General features: G+C 47.2%; 1 protein-coding gene across 1 annotated transcript in view; it reads left to right on the top strand.

Moving 5' to 3' along the window:
- Window positions 1–25,104, top strand: part of LOC142289798 (uncharacterized) — an 89,832-nt gene that overhangs the window by 55,337 nt on the left and 9,391 nt on the right. Inside the window, exons 4-5 of the mRNA XM_075333729.1 lie at window positions 9,059–9,148; window positions 9,224–9,302. Of these exons, the coding sequence (XP_075189844.1) occupies window positions 9,059–9,148; window positions 9,224–9,302 (169 nt within the window). The remainder of the gene's footprint in view (window positions 1–9,058; window positions 9,149–9,223; window positions 9,303–25,104) is intronic.

Below are 25,104 nucleotides of genomic sequence, written 5' to 3'. Positions count from 1 at the left end.
AGCAATTTGCTGTTTATCACCTAAAGAAATTAGTTTCAGCAGAGCCTGTTGCCACTTTACCGAGTCAGTGCTGCAGTCCTTCCAGCTTGCTAGTGATAAGGGATCAGAGATGGACAATAAGGAGGGGCAGGGGATGCAGGAACTAGTGTAGGAGGTGGGGAAAACCATGAAGGAACTTGGACCCGCAATCTTAAGTGACGTTAGCACGTGTGCCATCCCAGCATCCAATTCAGTCCCAGCCTCCACAAGGTTCACCTAGTGTAATGTCAGAGAAATGTAGCGTCCCTAGCCACAAGAACTTGTCCACATGTCGGTGGTTAAGTGGACCTTCCCAGTAACTATGTACATCAGGTCAAGGGTGTTGTTATGGGACATGTATTTGTGAAAGGCAGAAATGGCCCACCAGGATAAATAGTAGCGGCTGAGGACAGAGTATCAAGGGAAAGGCGCCACCATGAAGTTGTGGGATGCCTCAGTGTCCGCAAGCCTAAACTGTAACATTTCCAGGGCTAGCAGTCAATTTGTGCCAAATTTAAAGGAGAGCTTGCAATACACAATGGAAGACACATAGAGGAAGGCCTCAGAATAAATATTTTTTCAATTTTGAAAAGAGTGGAACTCCTGCTATGGTAAAGCCTATACACTAGGTGCAAGGCCTGGCAAAATTTTAAAGGAGGGATTGCAATACACCCTGGAAGATACATAGTAGAGAGCTTTATAATAATTTTTTGGACAATTTTATAAAGAGTGGGACTCCTACAGTGGTAAAGTATATGCTTTAAGTGTAAGACCTATCAAAAATTTAAAGGAAGACTTGCAATACACAATGAAAGACATGTAGTGGTAAAACCTATGAACTAAGTGCAGGGCCTAGCAATCATTGAAAGGAGGGATTGCAATACACAATGGAAGACACATAGAGGAGCGCCTCAGAATAAATTTTTGGACAATATAAAAAAAAATTAACACCTACAGTGCTAAAGCCTATCCATTAAGTGTGAGGCCTAGCAAAAATTTAAAGGAGGAGTTGCAATACATAATGGAATAAATGTAGAGGAGAACCTTAGAATTAATTTTTGGCAAATTTAAAAAAAAAATTAATACCTTCACTGGTAAAACCTATATGCAAGGCAGAGCAAAAATTTAAAGGTGGGAATGCAATACACCCTGGAAGACACATAGAGAAGGGCCTCACAATGCATTTTTGGACAATTTTAAAAAGAGTGTGACACCTACTATGGTAAAGCTTATGCATTAAGTGTGAGTGTTTAGTGTTTGAGCCTCTGGGTGGGTGACTGCAAATTTCTGCTTGCAATCCAAGGCTTGGGAAAGGGAGAGCTGCATGCTGCGCTAAAGGTTATAGGGGATAGATACAAATGCATGGCTGATAAAAACTAGCAAAATGGCTACTGCTTTATTGTGATTGGCAGCCAATCCCCACATGTTTAACCCTATGCCATAGCAACGCGCTTGGTAGCGGTGACGGGGACGTCCTGCTACCAGCACGCAGCAGCACCGGAATCACGTAATCGGAGCAGCGTTGCTATGGCAACCCGTGCCACCGCTTACAGCCGGGAGCCTGTGGTCACTCTCACAGTGTGATTTCTGCACGGAGCACAGCGTCTTCCCCCATGCAGCTGTGCTGTCTGATGGAGCAGACAGAGCTACATGTGTTTGAAGGGGAAAGAAGACAGAAGAGCCGGATCGTGGAGGGCTGACAGGGGGTAATAAAGATGGAGTCTCTAAGTGTGTCTGTGTATTTATTTCTATTAAAGTATTTTTTTTCTGTGTGGTGTTTTTTTTTAACCCTTTATTGGAGATTCTTAATGGCCGGGTCAAACTTGCCTGACATTAAGAATCTCTGACTTAATACTAGCTAGTAAAACAAAGCCAGTATTAACTCATGATTACCCAACAAGCCACCCGGCTTCAGGGCTGTTGGAAGAGTTGGATACAGCGCCAGATGATGGCGCTTCTATAAGAACGTCATTTTCTGGGGCGGCTGCAAACTGCAATTCGCAGCAGAGGGGCCCAGAAACCTTGGGCTAACCTGTGCTGTGGATTCCAATCCCCAGCTGCCTAGTTGTACCCGGCTGGACACAAAAATGGGGCGAAGCCTACGTCGTTTTTTTTTTTAATTATTTCATAAAATTCATGAATTAAGTAAAAAAAGGGCTTCTCTATATTTTTAGTTCCCATCCAGGTACACATAGGCAGCCGTACCTGCCTGCTGTACCTGGCTAGCATACAAAAAATATGGAGAAGCGCACGTCATTTTTTTTGTAGTTTTTTGGCAAAAAAAATAAAAATGCTTCCCTGGATTTTCCATTGCCAGTGAAGGTAACACCAAGCAGTGGGGGTTAGCAGCCAGTAGCTGCTTGGATTACCCTTAGCTAGCAATACAAAAAATGCAGCGGGAGCCCATATATATTTTTTTAATTATTTATTTAAATAACTAAAAACAAAAAGGGCTTCCCTGTATTTTGATTGCCTGACATGACAGTGCTGTAAAAATAAATCTTTAAAAAAAATAACGTAGCGCTCCGCGGTATTTTTGATTCTCAGTGCAGATAAAGCAGACAGCTATGGGTTGCCACCCCCATCTGCCTGGCGTTACCTTGGCTGGCAATCAAAATACAGGGAAGCCCATTAATTTTTTCTATTTAAAAAATAGTTAAAAAAAATGACGTTGGGTCCCCCCTTTTTTGATAGCCAGCTAGGGTAAAGCAGACGGCTGTAGCCTGAAAACCACAGCTGGCAGCTTTACCGTGGTTGGGGATCCAATGTGGAGGTCACTCCAGGCTCTTTTTTTATAATTATGTTATAAATATTAAAAATTACAAAAAAAAAGTAGGATCCCCCCCCAAATTGGATCACCAGCCAAGGTAAAGCGGACAGCTGTGGTCTGGTATTCTCAGGGTGGGAAGGTCCATAGTTATTGGGCCTCCACAGCCTAAAAATAGCAGGCCACAGGCACCCCAGACGTGGCGCATCCACTAGATGCGCCAATCCTGGCGCTTCACCCCAGCTCATCCCGTGCCCTGGTGCAGTGGCAAACGGGGTAATAAATGGGGTTGATACTAGCTGTAAAGTAACCTGACATCAAGCCCAGCAGTTTGTGATGTCATGGCATCTATCAGATACCCGACATCATAAACTGTCAGTACTAACAAAGAGATCGACAAAAAAAATGTATTTGAAAAAACACTCCCCAAAACATTCCCTCTTTCACCAATTTATTGTAAGAAAAAAAATAAGGGGGTCCCACGATGACTCTGGACCGTCTAGAATATGGGGGGAGACACTCAGGGAACGTATCCCCCATTTTCTAGGAGTACAGACGCTCCATATGAGGAGTGTGGGTGCAATGAATCTGCACTCACTCTCCCCGGGTCCACAGCAGCAGAGTCCATGTCGTAACGGTTGCTACCAAAGCTGCAATGCCCTGCTCATGAGGTAAGGGCATGCCTAATCAGGAGAACTATTCTACATTTCCAAATATTGGTATTTGCTGATATTATTGCTATTCCACCTACTATATATTGGGGATAGGATCTTGGAGATGGAATACCCCTTTAAGTCCAGTTATCCAGCTGAATGAATACTAAACAACAGAGCTCGCTATTTAGACATGTTTTCTTGTGGCGTATAACGGACTCTCATGTTTGGTAGTCGTTCAGCAGGGCAACTATAAAATCAAATACCTCCATTTGGAAATGTAGTATATAGCTCTCCTGAACAACTATGTTCCTTACCTCATGAGCAGGGCATTGCAGTAATAATAATAATTTGTTCATTTATATAGCGCTATTAATTCCATAGTGCTCTGCATACATTGGAAACACTGTCCCCATTGGGGCTCACAATCTAAATTCCCTATCTATATGTCTTTGGAGTGTGGGAGGAAACCAGAGTACCCGAAGGAAACCCACGCAAACACGGGGAGAACATACAAACTCCTTGCAGATGGTGTCCTTGGTGGGAATTGAACCCAGGACCTCAGAGCTGCAAGACTGCAGTGCTAACCACTGAGCCACTGTGCCACCCATTTACCTTACAGATGCATAACCACCACTCACTGTGTCTGAACACAGGAAGCTGAGCTGACAGCCGCTCTGTGCATGCGGCAGCGTCTATTGTGAAGGAGAGGGCCGCAGGGGATCAACGCTGCACAGGTACAGTGGGACACCGGGGAACACCGGTGGCGTTATAGGGGGTGACCTGGCAGGGCCTGGGGAGGAGTTTTCTGTTGCATGTGTCATGGCACATGCGACAGAAATCAGAGGAGTAGGGTGAATTCGGCCGGCGCGCTGCTGTGCGCGCGGCCAGCTTGGATTTCTGGGAGGGGGTCAGGGGGGCACTTTGGCAAAACCGGGGGACCGGAGGGGACCATGGAGGAGATTTATCATGTTTGTTCATGCTAGATGGGAGATAAATAATTTTTTACCGACACTGTCATTTACTGTAACGTGATCATCAGTATACGGTGTATACCGGTGATCACGTGAGCGGGGACCGGAAAAACTGGCCTAAATCATGATCTCCAGGGTCTCAGCTACCCCCTGAAACCCCGGAGATTTTCTGACGCTGGGGGGCGCTATTCACTTATTTCTGCCTGCTGTTTATAAACGGCAGATCAGAATAAGGCTACATTCACACGACCTATCCGTTTTTGTGGTCTGCAAAAAATGGTTTGTTTTTTTACGGGTGCATCCGTGTGGCATCCGTTTCTGTTCCATATACGGTCCGTATGTCATCCGTGTGCCTTCCGTGTGTTTGCATACTGCAAAAAAACTGAAGGAGGGAAAATACATAAATTTACCCAGGATCTGTGATGCCCTGGACCCCCAGGGGTCACAGGTAACAACACACAACACCACACACACCCCCACCCCAGTGAGGCACCAGCAGCCAACAAGTCCTGACCGCCTCCCTCAGGTCTAGCAAGGCACACCAGGTGGGCGGAGCCAGGCGGATAGGCACGCCCTCCGAGGAGTCTGCTGGCCTGAGGCAGGGAAAGGACAAGTGAGTCGAGTGGGGAGAGGAGTAGTGAGAGGAGAAAAAGTGGCGAGCTGAGAGTCAGGGGCCTAGGATGGAGCCTAGGACCCCTTGGAACGGTCAGGCAGGCAGACGGTGGTGGCCATCTGCAGGAGTCCAGTCAGGGACTGAACTGCGGAACCGTAGGGATCGAGAAGAGGGTGGTGACCCTTCGGACCTGAACCGGGGAGCTAACAAGTCAACCGGAGCACCAGGCAGGGTACTCAGACCCCGTTCTAGCCCAGAAGCAACCGGGCTCAGACAAATCTACTGATTGCGGTCTGGACCTCAGGGGTTCATTCCCACCCAAAGTCCCGATAGACGGCAACAGCCCACCGATTCCAGATAAGAGCAAACGGCAAGGGCCAGAGATCCAAAGGGCCAGCGCCTGCGGGCAAAAGGGCTCCTCCAGTACCCAAAAGCCGGGGAGTGGACTACCGTTGCTGAAGCATAGGAGTCACTATAGCAAATTTAAAGGTGCAGGAGAAGGCGACATCACCAACCTCACTGGGGACACACGCAGCCGGCTGCGGGCACCGATCTACACCGAACTTGGTTTACCATTGACTCTGTGTGGTTTAATCGTGAGTACACCAGTGCCATCAGGCACAGCGCTGCAAGCGAGCCCCTGCGTCCTGCAACCCCCCGCTCCTGCCACCTGGCCCCGGGACCAGCAAACCCCCTACCCACGGAGGGGTCAACACCTAGCTGCGACCCACCACCGATCCCAGACGAGCCCCCGCACCCTCACGGCAGTGGTGGTGCCCATCACCTCACCACGACCCGTGGGTGGCGTCACGAACTGTTACCAGTCACCGGTCCACCCAAACCAAACAACCAAACCCCCCCCTTTCCAGAGCGACGTGGCCTCCGGTCCGGAGGCACTCGAGCCACCGACAACCCGAGTCCGGATCCGAGCGGCTCGGCGGAGAGCAGCCGAGCCCCCAGGGCGGTACAGATCCATAGCTTCAACCTACATGAGGCGGTCACATGTTCACTCCAGTGCCATTTTCTACTGCTTTTCACAGTGTAGAGCGCTCTGGTGATTTTCTTGTGCTTGTACACTTCATATCAGTCTTTTCTGTCATTATGATGGCAGAAAGACACATAATGTCCCACTCTCCTGCATTTTGTAATTTTGCACCCTTTGCTGCCTTTCATGTGGCACTAAGGGGTGATTAGCCTTGTATTTAGCCAAAAAAATGACGTGGGGTTCCCCCTATTCTTGTAGCCAGCTAGGGTAAAGCAGACGGCTGCAGCCTGCAGACCACAGCTGGCAGCTTCACCTTGGCTGGTAATCCAAAACTGAGGGCACCCCACACTGTTTTTTTAAATTAAATAAATAATTTTTTAAAAAAAACACGTGGGGGGTCCCCCTAAAATTGGATCACCAGCCAAGGTAAGGCAGACAGCTGGGGTCTGATATTCTCAGACTAGGGAGGTCCATGGTTATTGGACTGGATGCGCCAATCCTGGTACTTCGCCCCAGCTCATCCCGTGCCCTGGTACGGTGGCAAACGGGGTAATATATGGGGTTAATACCAGATGTGTAATGTCACCTGGCATTAAGCCCTGGGGTTAGTGATGTCACGCGTCTATCAGATACCCGACATCACAAACCCAGTCAGTAATAAAAAAAAATAGACGACAAACACATTTTTATTTGAAAAAACACTTCCCAAAACATTCCCTCTTTCAGCAATTTATTAGAAAGAAAAACAAATCCAGGTCTGCTGTAATCCAAGGGGTTCCCATGACGATCCACACTGTCCCAGTCAATGAAGAGCAGGATGTTCCCCATTGGCTCGGAGAGCCGTGCAGTGACCTGAGCTAACATCAATAGGTCAGCCCAGGTCACTGCAGGGGATGACAAGTGTTGCTGTCAGCGAGGTACATTACCTGCGCTGATCTCCTGCACTGCTGACAGCAGACCTGTCACTGACTTCAATGACCTTCACAGCCAAGTATCGCGAGCGGCCCGTGACGTCACCGCTAGTCACAGTCTCGGGTCGGAAGCGAGAGAAGGTGATGTGACAAGTGGCGGACAGTGACAACGCTGAGGTCGGGACTTCATCACCGCAGGTAAGCCGAGCGGGGCCATGTGTGCCGAGTGCGAGGTGGGAGGAGCCTATCAGGGTAATGTGTGCAGAGTGCCAGGTGGGCGGAGCCTAGCGGGGTAATGTGTGCAGAGTGCCAGGTGGGCGGAGCCTAGCGGGGCCATGTGTGCAGAGTGCCAAGTAGGCAGAGCCTAGTGGGACCATGTGTGCAGAGTGCCAGGTGGGCGGAGCCTAGCGGGGTAATGTGTGCAGAATGCCAGGTGGGCGGAGCCTAGTGGGGTAATGTGTGCAGAGTGCCAGGTGGGCGGAGCCTAGCTGGGCCATGTGTGCAGAGTGCCAAGTAGGCAGAGCCTAGCGGGACCATATGTGTAGAGTGCCAGGTGGGCGGAGCCTAGCGGGGTAATGTGTGCAGAGTGCCAGGTGGGTGGAGCCTAGCGGGGTAATGTGTGCAGAGTGCCAGGTGGGCGGAGCCTAGCGGGGTAATGTGTGCAGAGTGCCAGATGGGCGGAGCCTAGCAGGGCCATGTGTGCAGAGTTCCAAGTGGGCGGAGCCTAGTGGGACCATATGTGCAGAGTGCCAGGTGGGCGGAGCCTAGCGGGGTAATGCGTGCAGAGTGTCAGGTGGGCAGAGCCTAGCGGGGTAATGTGTGCAGAGTGCCAGGTGGGTGGAGCCTAGCAGGGCCATGTGTGCAGAGTGTCAGGTGGGCAGAGCCTAGCGGGGTCATGTGTGCAGAGTGCCAGGTGGGTGGAGCCTAGCGGGACCATGTGTGCAGCATGCCAGGTGGGCGGAGCCTAGCAGGACCATGTGTGTAGAGTGCCAGGTGGGCGGAGGCTAGCGGGGCCATGTGTGCAGAGTGCCAGGTGGGCGGAGCCTAGCAGGTAATGTGTGCAGAGTGCCAGGTGGGCGAAGGGTAGCGGGGTTATGTGTGCAGAGTTCCAAGTGGGTGGAGCCTAGCAGGATCATGTGTGCAGAGTGCCAGGTGGGCGGAGCCTAGCGGGGTACTGTGTGCAGAGTGCCAGGTTGGCGGAGCCTAGCGGGGTAATGTGTGCAGAGTGACAGGTGGGCGGAGCCTAGCGGGGCCATGTGTGCGGGTGGCGGAGTGCAAAGTAAGTGGAGCCTAGCGGGGCCATGTGTGCGGGCGGCGGAGTGAAAAGTGGGTGGAGCCTAGCGGGGTCATGTGGCGCTGAGGACGTCAGTGTCGTGGACTGCATGGCTGGGGACAGGTGAGTGTGTGTGTGTGTACATGTACATGCCGCGTGCAGGAGGGGGCGGAGCAAGCTGAGCGGGGAAGTGTCGGCTCCCTGCACACATAACTAGGATAAATATCGGGTTACTAACCAAAGCGCTTTGCTTGGATACCCGATGCTTATCTTGGTTACCAGCTTACCGCAGGCTGCCAGTGATGGCTCCCTGCACACTGTAGCTGTAAAAAGCCCTGCTTTTGCTGCTAGAACCGTTCTCGAACGAACTGTCGAGCTTTTAGCAAAAAAATTGAGTTCTAGTTCGATCTAGAACACCCCCCAAAATCACTTGAACTGCGAACTGGAGAACCGCGAACCGCGGACCGCGCTCATCTCTACTCCTTACCTGTCTCCACCGGCAATGCGGAAGGAAGGAGGTGGGCGGGATGTTACGTCCCGCTCATCTCCGCCCCTCCGCTTCTATTGGCCGGCCGCTTAGTGATGTCGCAGTGCCGTCGCTATGACGCCGAACGCACCTCCCCCTTTAGGGAGGGATTGTTCGGCGTACACAGCGACGTCGCTGACAAGGTATGTGCGTGTGACGCTGCCGCAGCGATAATGTTAGCTACGGCAGCGATCACACAATATCGCACACATGACGGGGGCGGGTGCTATCGCGCTCGACATCGCTAGCGATATCGTAGCGTGTAAAGCTCGCTTTACACTAAAAGTTTCTCCCCTACATGTAACAATAAAACTGGCAACTGTTTTTATTCCTTTCAGAGGGGATGAATGATGATAAATCATTGCACACTACAGTATCAGTCTCGCTGAGTTCAAGTACCTCTTCTAACATTGTTCAAGAAAATTCAGGTGATTATACTATAGACATAATAACTAAGATTTACCTAGTGATAAGAATTTACTTTATCGGCATTATCTTTACAGAAAGTAAATATGTCAGTCCAGTTGATGTAAAAGCTCATTTTACCAATGCACAGAATAAGAACTTCACGCTGGATGGCAAGTAAGTAAAAGTATTATTTGTAAACCTGAAACTATTGATTTTTTTTCAATGTTTTAGAGAAAATGAGCTATTCTCGTTCATGGGCTTGTCTATATTTACAGCTTAGCTGTGTTCAAGTGATCCATTTAATAATTCCAAAGGCCATCACTGATGTGGGATTACTTTAGTGTTAAGCTAAATTGACAAGTCATTTTTCTCTTCTCATACACAAAAAAATTGCAGTTTTTCATCAAAGTACAGACTCTCATTTTCATCCATTTTGGTTTATGTCTGTTTTTAATATAGATTTCTGATCCATTTTTCATGCATGCCAAACAAAAATTCTAGAGATTTTTCAAGACTCTTCTAGCAGTCATCTGAAAAACAGACCACACACGGAAGTAACCCGGGTGCTGCCCATTTTATTTCACTTATAATATTTATGCTCATACTGATCTGTCCATACAGATTTTCCGTATAAAAAACAACCATTTTATTTGATAAATTTTAACATCAATAAATCTGGACAGTCATAGAAAGGTTACAAAAATTTTTATTATTTAATACATAAAATAAAAAAATGACCAAAGACAAAAATTAGGACAAATATAAATGCTCAAAAGAACATACTGAGTCATACAGTGGAGACAAAGAAACATTGGTCAAATGTGCCAGAATAATACATCACAAAAAGCTCCACATACTGATACTGTATTCCACATTGACCACAAGATGGTGTTATAATAGCTGAGTATCCAACGTGATATATACCGATAGCTGAGAAATTTTCCAGTTATGTGGAGAAAATAAGTGACAGCATAATTTGACCAACTATGTACCCATAAAGTGCACAGTGCCCGGATGGACTCCGACACATAGTTTTTTTAATATACAAATATCCAAAATTAAGTAGTAGGGAAAAGAAACCATTTTGACCCTACATTGCACACTCTGAACATGTAGAAAACCAAGGAGAGCAAAACAAGAGTGTAGTGCAAAAATATTCAAAGTTTAATGCAGAGAACTTGCACAAAGAAAAGGATCGACAACCCATTCCATGGGCCTGTATGTAACAGTTATTACATATGATCACAAGGCATAAGGGTAAAATACAACACAGTAATGCCAGCAGGTCGAATGCAGTCAGAGCAAGGGAAACATCATGAGAGTACTCCAAATAGAGTAAAATATGAACAATTGATAAAAAATTATTATTATAATTATCATAACTCCAAGACGAGTAGTACTCCAGATTGCAAGCTGCCCAATATATTATGTTGGAAAAATACCAGTTATATAGCCCTGATATTGCACATAGCCCTAGCAGCAAAAGGATATTTATAATCAGTCAGTCTATTAAACCCATCATGCATGATACTATTGCAAAAAAGCTCCGACCTAGTAGAGTCAGAGAAAAAAGAAAAAAAGGAACCATGAGCGGCATAGATGTATAGTAGTCATCGTGACATACCCATGGTCACAACACAGCCCAAGGAAAGCAGCAGAGCGGTCCCCCAGAGACTAGGACTCTACTAGGTCAGAGCTCTTTTGCAATAGTATCATAGTAGTGCAGTGACCTGAGCTTACATCAATAGGTCAGCCCAGGTCACTCCAGGGGATGACGAGTGCTGCTGTCAGGAGGTTAGATGAGATCATTACCTGCTGTGATGATCTCCTGCACTCCTGACGTCAGCGCTGTCACTGACTTCTATTGGCATCGAGTGCAGGAGATCGTCACAGCAGGTAATGATCTCATCTAACCTTCCGACAGCAGCGCTCGTCATCCCCGCGGCTGCCCGCACTGCAGTGTGAGAAGCTGCTGATACTGCGGGCAGCCACGGGGTTGGCAGGGAGCGGGACACAGACTGCACGGGCACCCGACGGAGGTCAAACGGAAGTGCTTCCGTGCGGCTTCCGAGGATTGAGTGTGATCTGTGTGTGTTTACTCTCTGCTCCGCTTCCTTTTCCTATCATAATAACATCATTTCCCTGCAAAACGCAGGGCAGTGATGAACATTATGTCCCAAAAAAATGCAAAATAAAGCTGGAATAACGCAGGAAAATGCAATGAAATGCACAGAATTTGCTACCTGCGTTATTCCCTGCGTGATTTCATGATTACATAACAATCAAAGGAGTGACTAACACAGTTAGCTGCAGAAAAGAAGTGACATGCTCATTCTTTTTCTCAAGAAAATCTACTGAAAGAATTTTCTTAAGAAAAAAACGCAGTGTGCGCACAGCAAATGTTTTTTGCCATAGGTTTTGCTGGGAAATGTCTGCAGAAAGGTACAACCATTTTCTCATGAAATTTCTGCAGCAAAAAAGCAAAAAAAAGCAGGTAAAAACCCAGTGTGTGAACATAGCCTTATCTAGGCTTCTATGTTTGCTACATAAAAAATATCATTGCTAAAATTTAAAAAGTGCAACTGATCCTTTGTACGTATCTTTTTTTCATAAATCTATTATAGTTTACCATGGCAAGTAGAATATTTTATGTAATTTTGTAATTATTAATTATCTCCTTATTGCTGGGAGATAAAAGCATCTTCGGACTTGCTTACCAGATATGTAACAATTGCCATCTCAAAGAGTGCTACCCCAACCAGGCCCAGAACAAGGGAAAACCCACCGGTAGAAGTTGCATTTTAAGCTGGATAAGCGTATGCAGTTGCATGTGCATCCTCAGACACACATCCTGTTGAAAACTATTATGGATCAGACAACCACTGGCTTTCTGCTTCACAACATTGATAGAGGTTTCCATGCCTATCAGAGGCCAGCAGCAGCTGCAAGTGACATTGGCACTATATAAATAAAATGTATTATTATCCCCTTGAAATCAGCAAAAGAAAATCACTGCATTATGCTGCCTCTATCAGGTGGTAAAGGAGGAAAAAGGAGCATCATGTTGTTGTGGGAGCACAAAATTACCAGAAAAAAGGTCGTCACTCGCAGAGCTTCTCTGCTTTGTATTTTCTTGTTTTATTTCAAGCCATGAAAATACAGTGTACAGTGACGCGTTTCGGTCATAAACCATGAGACATGGTTTGAGAAAGGTCATCTGTTTATGACCGAAACGCGTCACTGTACACTGTATTATAATTTTCATGGCTTGAAATAAAACAAGAAAATACAACACAGAGAAGCTCTGCGAGTGCCAATGCTTTTTCTGGTAATTTTGTGGAGTCCATCCTTTGATTCGAGCACCGCAACACAGAGAGTGTCTACCTGCTCTGGAAGTGGACCTTGTCGTGGGAGCAGAGACAGATGAGAGGAGTAGAGATGAGCTATAAAGTTCAGGGTTTGTATCGAATACTGGGCGTCTGGGGCTCGAACCTAAACATAGCTTTTAAAAAGTCTGTGTTCGATTTCCTTTGCTGTTTGTATGCTAACCATTTGATCAAGCATCGGGGTGCTGGGGTACGCTGAGTGCTCGGCCCAGTGAGAGACGCTTGAAGTCTTTGAATGGTTCTCGCTGGGGGTAAAAGCAACACTTTTGGTTGCTGTGTGCAAAAATACAAAACAAAACAAAAAAAACGCCCTCCCTTCCCCGCAAATGCTCTGTTTATGGCTGGCTGTATGTAGACAGAGAGCCAAAATGCCTAAAAATTAACTTCCATTATACTCGTTATCGAGTCAAGTCCATTAGTTTAGGTCCCCTTTGACTTATATAGGGTATCAGAGTCCAGGATAAAGTTCAGGTTTAGTCTGGGCCCCAAAACAAACTTTTAACTAATGTCTGGCCAAACCCGGCGAACCCAAACATACACAGGTCCATTCATCTCTAGAGAGGAATAGTGATGAGCGAGCATGCTTGTCACTACTCGGTACTCGCACGAGTATCACTGTACTCGGGCTGCTCGGCGGGGACCGAGTAATCTCGCGATACTCGTGCTTTACTCGTGGTCTTCATTTCTGCATGTTGGCGCTCTTTTGAGAGCCAGCCCTCATGCAGGGATTGGCTGGCAGACCACTGCAATGCCACAGCCCTGTTAGTTGTGGAATTGCAGTGATTGGCCGGCCTGCACAGCGTCACCGAGCCTTTATATCGGCCGGCGCGCTGTGCTCTGCTCACAGCTATTCTGACAGTGAGTGTAGGGAGAGTGTCGCTGATTCAGGGAAAGCTTTGCGGCCCTTTATAGCTTTTTCAGTTGCAGGGCTGCAAACAGTGTGACCAAAAGTCCTTCTCAGGACTATTCTAGTTGTATACAGGCAGGCAGGGTATAGCCAGGTCGGAGTACAGTAGCAGAGTCCTTCTCAGGACTATTGTTGCTATATACAGGCAGGGTATAGCCAGGTCTGAATACAGGCTAGTGACCAAAAGAGTCCTTGTCAGGACTATTGTAGCAGTATACAGGCAGGCAGGCAGGCAGGGTAGTGGTGACCGTATACCAGCCTTCATATCTGGGGCTGGTGTACACAGTGTAAAACAGTCCAGATAGTGTCTGACTTGTCTGTACTGTAATTGTCGCTCCCCAAAAAAACCTGTTAGTAGGTTATTATTGCGTCCGTGCTTGGTTTTTAAAACCGCACGTGTGTGCCTGTTGGTGGCAGCGTACAGGTGCACTGGTGTGCGTTTACCAAACTATTATATAACGCACAAGTGTAGTGTATAATACACGTCAGTCAGCAGTGGCTGATAGTGTCAGAGTTCTTAATTTTTGCTCCTAAAACCTGTGTTAGGTTATTATTGCGTCCGTGCTTGGTTTTTAAAACCGCACGTGTGTGCCTGTTGGTGGCAGCGTACAGGTGCACTGGTGTGCGTTTACCAAACTATTATATAACGCACAAGTGTAGTGTATAATACACGTCAGTCAGCAGTGGCTGATAGTGTCAGAGTTCTTAATTTTTGCTCCTAAAACCTGTGTTAGGTTATTATTGCGTCCGTGCTTGGTTTTTAAAACCGCACGTGTGTGCCTGTTGGTGGCAGCGTACAGGTGCACTGGTGTGCGTTTACCAAACTATTATATAACGCACAAGTGTAGTGTATAATACACGTCAGTCAGCAGTGGCTGATAGTGTCAGAGTTCTTAATTTTTGCTCCTAAAACCTGTGTTAGGTTATTATTGCGTCCGTGCTTGGTTTTTAAAACCGCACGTGTGTGCCTGTTGGTGGCAGCGTACAGGTGCACTGGTGTGCGTTTACCAAACTATTATATAACGCACAAGTGTAGTGTATAATACACGTCAGTCAGCAGTGGCTGATAGTGTCAGAGTTCTTAATTTTTGCTCCTAAAACCTGTGTTAGGTTATTATTGCGTCCGTGCTTGGTTTTTAAAACCGCACGTGTGTGCCTGTTGGTGGCAGCGTACAGGTGCACTGGTGTGCGTTTACCAAACTATTATATAACGCACAAGTGTAGTGTATAATACACGTCAGTCAGCAGTGGCTGATAGTGTCAGAGTTCTTAATTTTTGCTCCTAAAACCTGTGTTAGGTTATTATTGCGTCCGTGCTTGGTTTTTAAAACCGCACGTGTGTGCCTGTTGGTGGCAGCGTACAGGTGCACTGGTGTGCGTTTACCAAACTATTATATAACGCACAAGTGTAGTGTATAATACACGTCAGTCAGCAGTGGCTGATAGTGTCAGAGTTCTTAATTTTTGCTCCTAAAACCTGTGTTAGGTTATTATTGCGTCCGTGCTTGGTTTTTAAAACCGCACGTGTGTGCCTGTTGGTGGCAGCGTACAGGTGCACTGGTGTGCGTTTACCAAACTATTATATAACGCACAAGTGTAGTGTATAATACACGTCAGTCAGCAGTGGCTGATAGTGTCAGAGTTCTTAATTTTTGCTCCTAAAACCTGTGTTAGGTTATTATTGCGTCCGTGCTTGGTTTTTAAAACCGCACGTGTGTGCCTGTTGGTGGCAGCGTACAGGTGCACTGGTGTGCGTTTACCAAACTATTATATAACGCACAAGTGTAGTGTATAATACACGTCAGTCAGCAGTGGCTGATAGTGTCAGAGTTCTTAATTTTTGCTCCTAAAACCTGTGTTAGGTTATTATTGCGTCCGTGCTTGGTTTTTAAAACCGCACGTGTGTGCCTGTTGGTGGCAGCGTACAGGTGCACTGGTGTGCGTTTACCAAACTATTATATAACGCACAAGTGTAGTGTATAATACACGTCAGTCAGCAGTGGCTGATAGTGTCAGAGTTCTTAATTTTTGCTCCTAAAACCTGTGTTAGGTTATTATTGCGTCCGTGCTTGGTTTTTAAAACCGCACGTGTGTGCCTGTTGGTGGCAGCGTACAGGTGCACTGGTGTGCGTTTACCAAACTATTATATAACGCACAAGTGTAGTGTATAATACACGTCAGTCAGCAGTGGCTGATAGTGTCAGAGTTCTTAATTTTTGCTCCTAAAACCTGTGTTAGGTTATTATTGCGTCCGTGCTTGGTTTTTAAAACCGCACGTGTGTGCCTGTTGGTGGCAGCGTACAGGTGCACTGGTGTGCGTTTACCAAACTATTATATAACGCACAAGTGTAGTGTATAATACACGTCAGTCAGCAGTGGCTGATAGTGTCAGAGTTCTTAATTTTTGCTCCTAAAACCTGTGTTAGGTTATTATTGCGTCCGTGCTTGGTTTTTAAAACCGCACGTGTGTGCCTGTTGGTGGCAGCGTACAGGTGCACTGGTGTGCGTTTACCAAACTATTATATAACGCACAAGTGTAGTGTATAATACACGTCAGTCAGCAGTGGCTGATAGTGTCAGAGTTCTTAATTTTTGCTCCTAAAACCTGTGTTAGGTTATTATTGCGTCCGTGCTTGGTTTTTAAAACCGCACGTGTGTGCCTGTTGGTGGCAGCGTACAGGTGCACTGGTGTGCAATTTCCAGAAACTTTGATATAACGCACAAGTAGTGAATATACACGTCAGCAGTGCACAGCATTGCAAAATGCGCAAGGGCATTGGCAAGGAACAAGGAAGTGGACGTGATGGTGGTGCAGGCAGAGGCCGAGGTCGTGGGCAAGCTCTAATTTCGCCACAACAAAGGGCCACATCTAGTCGCTCGCACGTCCTGTCCCAAATTCTTGGGGACCGCAGCAGTACACCGCTCTTGAACCAAGACCAGTGTCAACAGGTTGTTAGTTGGATAGCGGATAATGCTTCCAGTCAGATTGGCACCACCACAAACACTCTGTCTTCCACACGGTCAAGTGTCAGTAGCCGTGATACTGCACCGCACATTTCTGAACCTGATCCTCCTTCCTACCACCAGGCTGAGTACACGTCCTCCTCGGACATTAATGATCCCACACTTGGACACTCGGAAGAGCTGTTCACGTTTCCATTCACACATTCTGGCCTCTCGCCAGCTCATATTGAAGTGGGTCATGAGGAGATCGTCTGTACAGATAGCCAAATATTTGAGCAGCCACGTTCTCACGAAGTTGGCAACGTGTCTCAACAAGTGGTGGACGATGATGAGACACAATTGTCAGCAAGTCAGGAGGAGGAGCAGGGTGCGGAAGAGGAAGACGACGTGGTGGATGATCCAGTAACTGACCCAACCTGGCAGGAGGATATGCAGAGCGAGGACAGCAGTGCACAGGGGGAGGGAGGCGTAGCATCACAACAGGCAGTAAGAAGCAGGGTGGTGGTCCCAGGCAGAAGTCAGGCAACCGTTCCCCGTAACAACACGACGACACAAGGTGCCTGTACAAATGTTAGGTCTTCACGAGTCTGGCAGTTTTTTAAGTTGGATCCAGATGATTCAAAAAAGGCCATTTGCAACACCTGCCGTGCCAGCATCAGCAGGGGTACCAAAACTAGCAGCCTGACCACCACCAGCATGATCAGGCACATGTCAGCCAAGCACCCGACTTTGTGGGAAGTACAACAGAGTCGAGGAGCAGTGCTTGCTGATGTCACTGCTACGTCTTCGCTGGTTGTGCATGCGAGCCAATCCTCTGTCCATGCTGCCTGCGAACAAGCCTCCTCCACTCCTGCACCTGCAGTTGCCTACGCAGAAAGAACACCATCATCAAGCACGTCCTTGTCCCAGCGCAGCGTTCAGTTATCCATTCAGCAAACCTTTGAACGCAGGCGCAAATACACTGCCAACACCCCACATGCCACAGTTCTAAATGCTAACATTTCGCGACTGCTTGCGCTGGAAATGTTGCCTTTTAGGCTGGTGGAGACAGAAGCATTCCGTGACCTGATGGCGGCAGCTGTCCCACGTTACTCGGTCCCCAGCCGCCACTATTTCTCCCGGTGTGCCGTCCCCGCGTTGCATAACCACGTGTCACAAAACATCACACGTGCCCTGAACAACGCTGTTTCACCCAAAGTCCACCTAACCACAGACACGTGGACAAGTGCTTGTGGGCAAGGCCGCTACATCTCGTTGACGGCACACTGGGTTAATATTGTGGAAGCTGGGACCCAGTCTGAGCGAGGGACGGAACACGTCCTTCCCACACCAAGGTTTGCAGGCCCTACCTCAGTCAGTGTTTCACCCACACTCTACAGCTCCGGAATGTCATGCTCTTCAGCCTCCTCCTCCTCCTGCGCATCCTCATCCACTGTGCCCTCCACACCAGTCACAAGCTGGAAGCACTGCAGCACTGCCTCGGCGAAGCGGCAACAGGCTGTGCTGAAGCTAATCTGCATAGGTGACAAACCCCACAATGCAGAAGAGCTGTGGACAGCTCTGAAACAGCAGGCAGATCACTGGCTCACACCTCTGAACCTAAAGCCAGGAAAGGTCGTTTGTGACAATGGCCGGAACCTGGTGGCGGCTTTGAGGCGAGGCCAGCTGACACATGTTCCATGCGTGGCCCATGTGCTCAACCTCGTGGTTCAGCGGTTTATAAAGTCATACCCAGAGCTGTCTGATCTGCTGGTAAAAGTTCGCCGCCTGTCTGCACATTTTCGAAAGTCACCTACTGCTTCAGCCGGCCTTGCCGGCTTTCAGCGCCGTTTGCATCTTCCGGCTCACAGACTGGTGTGTGATGTCCCCACGCGTTGGAATTCAACTCTGCACATGTTGGTCAGGATATGTGAGCAGAAGAGGGCAGTTGTTGAGTACCTGCATCACCTAAGCCGTCGGGAAATGGGTCAAACTCCACACATAACACCTGAGGAGTGGAGATGGATGTCAGACCTATGTACCATCCTCCAAAACTTTGAGGACTCCACCAAGATGGTGAGTGGTGATGACGCCATTATTAGCGTCACCATACCGCTACTCTGCCTTCTAAAACGGTCCCTTTTGAAAAACAAACATGATGCATTGCAGGCGGAGCGCGATGAGTTGCAGCAAGAAACAGTAGTGGGTGTGGGTGATAACACACAGCCCAGCCTCGTCTCATCACAACGTGCAGTGGAGGACTATGACGAGGAGGAGGATGAAGACATGGAGCAACTCTCCGGCCAAATTGAGGATATGACATGCACACCAGTCATATCCTCGATTCAGCGTGGCTGGCCAGAGGACAGGGTAGATGAGGAGGAGGAGGAGGAGGAGGAGGAGGAGGACAGCATGTTCAGTCATCTTGTTGGTCAGGCTACTGAAGTCCTGGCTGTTAAGAGTCTGGCGCACATGGCTGACTTTATGGTAAGCTGCCTGTCTCGTGACCCTCGCGTTAAGAACATCTTGGCCGACAATCATTACTGGTTGGTAACACTGTTAGACCCACGCTACAAGGAGAACTTTTTGTCTCTTATTCCCGTGGATGAGAGGTCAACCAAAATGCAGCAGTTTCGGAAGGCCATACTCACGGAAGTAGGCAAAGCATTCCCCTCACAAAACGCTAGCGGCATAGGTCAGGAATCAGTGGACAACCGAGGCGTACAGCCGAGAGAGGCACAAGTCCAATCCGCCAGAGGTAGGGGAACAGTCTTTAAGATGTGGGACAGTTTTCTCAGCCCCTCACGTACCACAGCCCCTGAGGTGCGGGGTAGTGCCACAAGAAATCCTAAGTTTGCCCAGATGCTGAAGGAGTACCTTGCAGATCGAACAACTGTACTCCGACATTCCTCTGTGCCTTACAATTATTGGGTATCCAAGCTGGACACGTGGCATGAATTGGCTCTCTACGCCTTGGAAGTCCTGGCCTGCCCTGCTGCTAGCGTTTTGTCAGAGCGTGTTTTTAGTGCCGCAGGTGGAATCATTACAGATAAACGCACCCGCCTGTCAACTGAAAATGCTGACAGGCTGACTCTGATAAAGATGAACAAGGGTTGGATTGGGCCAGACTTCACCACACCACCAGCAAATGAGAGCGGAATTTAAAGTTTGCCATGTACCTCCACTCACCCATGGGTACACTTCTCGACTTTGGATAATCGCTGGACTGCTCCTCCTTCTCCTCATGCGCCATCATGATGACCGTTACAATAGTTAGGTCTTTGTTTCAGGTATACCCCCAGTGGTAAATTTTTTCGCCCATTCTTTGCAGAATGGACATTACAACGACAGGAGACCCGCTCCTTTGCAATGGGAACAATGTTTTGAGGCCCTCATGCACGTCTCTACCCAGGGACAACGTGTAGCCTCCCAATTTTTGGCTGCCCTGCCTAAGGGCTATACTGAAATACACCCACTTCCTTAAAATGGACACTTAATGTTTTGAGGCCCTCATGCACGTCTCTACCCAGGGACAATGTGGAGCCTCCCAATTTTTGGCTGCCCTGGCAAAGGGCTATACTGAAATAGACCCACTTCCTTACAATGGGCACTTCAGGTTTAAAGGCCATCATGCACGTCTCTACCCAGGGACAATGTGGAGCCTCCCAATTTTTGGCTGCCCTGCCTAAGGGCTATACTATAATACACCCACTTCCTGACAATGGACACTTAATGTTTTGAGGCCCTCATGCACGTCTCTACCCAGGGACAATGTGGAGCCTCCCAATTTTTGGCTGCCCTGGCAAAGGGCTATACTGAAATAGACCCACTTCCTTACAATGGGCACTTCAGGTTTAAAGGCCATCATGCACGTCTCTACCCAGGGACAATGTGGAGCCTCCCAATTTTTGGCTGCCCTGCCTAAGGGCTATACTATAATACACCCACTTCCTGACAATGGACACTTAATGTTTTGAGGCCCTCATGCACGTCTCTACCCAGGGACAATGTGGAGCCTCCCAATTTTTGGCTGCCCTGGCAAAGGGCTATACTGAAATAGACCCACTTCCTTACAATGGGCACTTCAGGTTTAAAGGCCATCATGCACGTCTCTACCCAGGGACAATGTGGAGCCTCCCAATTTTTGGCTGCCCTGCCTAAGGGCTATACTATAATACACCCACTTCCTGACAATGGACACTTAATGTTTTGAGGCCCTCATGCACGTCTCTACCCAGGGACAATGTGGAGCCTCCCAATTTTTGGCTGCCCTGGCAAAGGGCTATACTGAAATAGACCCACTTCCTTACAATGGGCACTTCAGGTTTAAAGGCCATCATGCACGTCTCTATCCAGGGACAATGTGGAGCCTCCCAATTTTTGGCTGCCCTGCCTAAGGGCTATACTGAAATACACCCACTTCCTTAAAATGGACACTTAATGTTTTGAGGCCCTCATGCACGTCTCTACCCAGGGACAATGTGGAGCCTCCCAATTTTTGGCTGCCCTGGCAAAGGGCTATACTGAAATAGACCCACTTCCTTACAATGGGCACTTCAGGTTTAAAGGCCATCATGCACGTCTCTACCCAGGGACAATGTGGAGCCTCCCAATTTTTGGCTGCCCTGCCTAAGGGCTATACTATAATACACCCACTTCCTGACAATGGACACTTAATGTTTTGAGGCCCTCATGCACGTCTGTATGCAGGGGCATTGGTGAACCTCACAATTTAGGACTGCCCTGGCAAAGGAAAATACTACAAAGACTCACTTCCTCAAAATGGGCACATTAGACTCAAGAGGCCTTCATGTACGTCTCTTCTCAGGGACATCGGAGTGCCACACAATGTTTTCACGTAAAATCTTTCATGTATTGATCTCAAAAAGTAACATACACCAGATCTATCTCACTATTGGGTATGTGCCCTTAACATTTCCGCCATGAAAAATCATTTTGGGGTCATTTTGGAAGGTTTTCTGGTGAGTCCGTAAAAATGGCGTAAAACGCGGACAAAATTGTTCACAGCTGTGACTTTTGAGTGATAAATGCTTCAAGGGGTCTTCCCCATGCTGTTGCCATGTCATTTGAGCACTCTTCTGAGACTTTTGTGACATTTTTAGGGTTTCTCCATGCTGCCGGGAGGTCATTTCACAAAAATACTCGGGTCTCCCATAGGATAACATTGGGCTCGTTGCTCGGGCCGAGTACACGAGTATCTTGGGAGGCTCGGCCCGAGCTTCGAGCACCCGAGCTTTTTAGTACTCGCTCATCACTAGAGAGGAATCATTTTTATTTTCATTCTTAAATTGCTACGTGATTAGTACCAGACTGGGGGATAGTATTCTGTATGGGAGCGATAATAGGGAAATTATTACTATTTGGGGGCCAAAATTATTGCTGTATAGGAGCAAGAAGGGAACAATAGGAGCTACAATGTTTGACAGTATTACTATATTGGGATCAAAAAGGAGGAGATTATATTCTATGGGGACCAGAATCGGGGACATTACTATGTGGGTGTCTGAATATGGGAATTTCCTACTATATAAGGACTAGAATAGGGACATTTTTACTATATGTGGGCCAGGATGAGGGATATTATTGCTGTATGGGGCTATAAGGCAAAACCTTAGTAATGTATGAATATTTCATTTTCACACTTTTTTTAATACTTTAAGTATTACTGTGTGGGTCCAGAATGGGGGAGGTTGCTACTACATTGTGTCCGAAATGGAAGACAATATTACTATATTGGATCCAGAATTAGGCACATTATTACTATATGGGGCTAGAAGACAAAACTTCAGGAGATCCTGTCTCCGGAACTGACTTTGGGCAGAGTGCACGACACTTACTTGCTCCTTCACACTGGTGTCCGTTACCCCTGCTGCGGGTTCTTGATGTAGTAAAATACGTGACACCAGAGTTCACTTAGCCACCTAGTATTGCTTACTTTTATTCTTCACACCGTTATGACAGATATAGTCTTTCTTCCTTCCTCTGTGGGTACTACTCTTCATGCTGTCCCCCGCTATCTTGGACTGTGTCCTCAATACTCTGGGGTCCGCACCTTCTTCCACTAATGCCGCACCCCTTTGGCCGCTTCTGGACAACTCTTCCGAGAGTCTGCTAGCCAGGCGACTCTCTAAGCCCGCTAAGGTGACCCGGAGGCTCCAGACCTCCAGAGGTTCCCTCAGGGTTCCTTGACTGGCCCTTATTCCGAAGTCATGTCTTCTCACTTTGAATCTACTTCTTGATCAACTCCCTCTGGAGCACCCTTTCCTAACCATTCTCCCTACCATCTGTCACTCCTCCTTTAACTACTTTAACCCTATTCTATCTAACACCTCTTTTACACTCGCTCTACTGCCTGCTAACCTGACCGCTAGATGCAACTTTTTGTAACCTGTTGAACAATCCTAGCGCTCCCTGGCTTTGCTACATCCTAAGGGTAATCTCATCTAACATTCTTAAATAGCCACATGTGCATTTATAATATACAACAGTAAATACAAAAAAGCATAGTATATTTACATCATGGGGCATTGCCCATATATTACACTTTTTTTTTTCTCTCTCTTTCCAAGAGTGATAACTCGATACCCAGACAAGATAAGGCGGACAGCTGGGGGCTTGTATTCTCAGGCTGGAGAGGCCCATGATTATTGGGCCCTCCCCAGACTAAAAATAGCAGCCCACAGCCGCTCCAGAATTGGCACATCCATTAGATGCGCCAATCCTGGCCCTTTCTTGGCTCATCCTGATTGCCCTGATGTGGTTGCAATTGGAGTAATATAAGGGGTTAATAACAGCTGTGATTTGTCAAAAAATCACAGCTGTCATCAAACCCTAGGCTAGAAATGGGTAGGGGTCAATGACCCCCCCCATTAATAATCGTGTAAGTAAAAAGACGTAAACATGAAACACCGAGAAACATACTATATATATATATATATATATATAATAAAACAAAAAAAACAAAACAAACACCCTCTTTCTATCACGATGACTTTGGGATAGAGGGGAACCAAGGCTCCTAAGCTGTCCCTGAAGCTAGAGAACCCTAGGCTATTCCAAATGTCAGGGATACTCCAAATAGTGAAGAGGCCTGAGTCTCCTTCCTGGCCCTGCTCCTGACCAGTCCTGATCTAATTCCCCCTCCCCCTCCTCCCAGGGAGGGATGGGACAGGAGTGTGTTGAAACCACAAATAAAGGCAGACAAGTGAAAAAACAAAACTCTGCCACACAGCATGCACACACAGAAAAATACAATAAGAGATTCAGGAGGAAAACAAGAGCAGCAAGGAAGTACAAAACAATAAGGGTAAACTCCACAACCGCATCAAGCAAAAAGCACAACAAAGCACAACTTTCCCCAGAGAGTCTGGGACACCACATTTACAGACCACACAGAATAAACTATAGCTGACATGGGTAGAAGAATTCCAACAATATAAATAGGAGGGGAGCAGATATGATATGTCTCCCCACAACATGTGATTAAAGGAGCAAGCCGTCTAGCAGAGATTAACTTTTCCTAGTCTGCCTATGAATCAGCACATAGCAGGTCGATGCCCGAGCCTGTCTGTGTTGATCCCATACATCAGAGAAACCATCGGGTGGAGTGTCAGAATCCACAATCTGAACAAAGTTCAATGCTGCCATGACAAAAAAGTTTGTGAAAAACTTCATATGACACTTTCTTCCATTTTGAACCCACAAAACACCACTGTAGCTCCGACATGATCCACACCATGATGTCTCACAACAATCCAAGCTCTGCTATGTCTTAGGTCCCATTGGGCTGTCACATTAGTAAACGTGATCAAGCACTGTAGCGTCAGGTACACACTGACTAAGCCGTAGCTGTCAGAGAAGTGACCTCAGTGAGATCACCGGAAGTCCCAGCTGGAGTTTCCCATGGTACCCCAGCTGGGAACTCAAGTGAACTGACCCGAGGTAACTCTTTGACTCAGTGACCTCATCTCAGGTGAAGTCATTGAACTCAATGCCGGATTATCGGATTAGGCAATGTGGACACATTGAGTATTTGGTTCCAGACATTTCTGCACCAAATCTGAATCTCCTGGCAGAAAAAAGAACCACAACCGCATCAAAAATACGTTATTTCAGTGAGGTTTTGCCAGGAGATTATCTCTCTTTTTTAAAAAAAAAAAAAACCATCCAATTGTGGAAATTATTATTCTAAATTCTATTGATTAAAATGTACTTTGTTCATGGGTGGGACAACCCCTTTAAGGCTCTGCTAATCCCAGAGCAAGCTAGTGGTTGTGTATGGGATTTGCATACTTGTGGTCATGTGCCAAGTAAACATGTCAAATTTATCTATGGTAAACAACACGCTATTACATACTTTCAACATGTGATGATGGTGTGAACATGTACAAACACACTGCACCTGTGCAATGGACAGATATTACATAACTGTGTTTAAAGTGAAACTGTTGCACTGAAAATACTGTAAATAAGCACAAGTATTAAAACAGCCACTAAATTTTCACTACAGTGACTTTGGGTAACATTGGTGTTATAAAATGGGTAACGAAAAGGAGCAGTGTAAAGTCTGAGGTAAGGAGGAGATAATGCCCATGCACGGCAGCAAGGAAGAACAAACTCATGGAAGAAAGGCCGGTGTCACACTTGTGCGTGACTCGGGCAAGAATCGAGTCTCATCACCCGGCACGACCTGTCGCTCTGTGGACAGGAGCATTCAGCT

The sequence above is a fragment of the Anomaloglossus baeobatrachus genome, chromosome 2 (assembly GCF_048569485.1).
Source record: "Anomaloglossus baeobatrachus isolate aAnoBae1 chromosome 2, aAnoBae1.hap1, whole genome shotgun sequence".
Classification (NCBI taxonomy): Eukaryota; Metazoa; Chordata; class Amphibia; order Anura; family Aromobatidae; genus Anomaloglossus; species Anomaloglossus baeobatrachus.
This window is presented reverse-complemented; position numbering and strand designations above follow the sequence as displayed.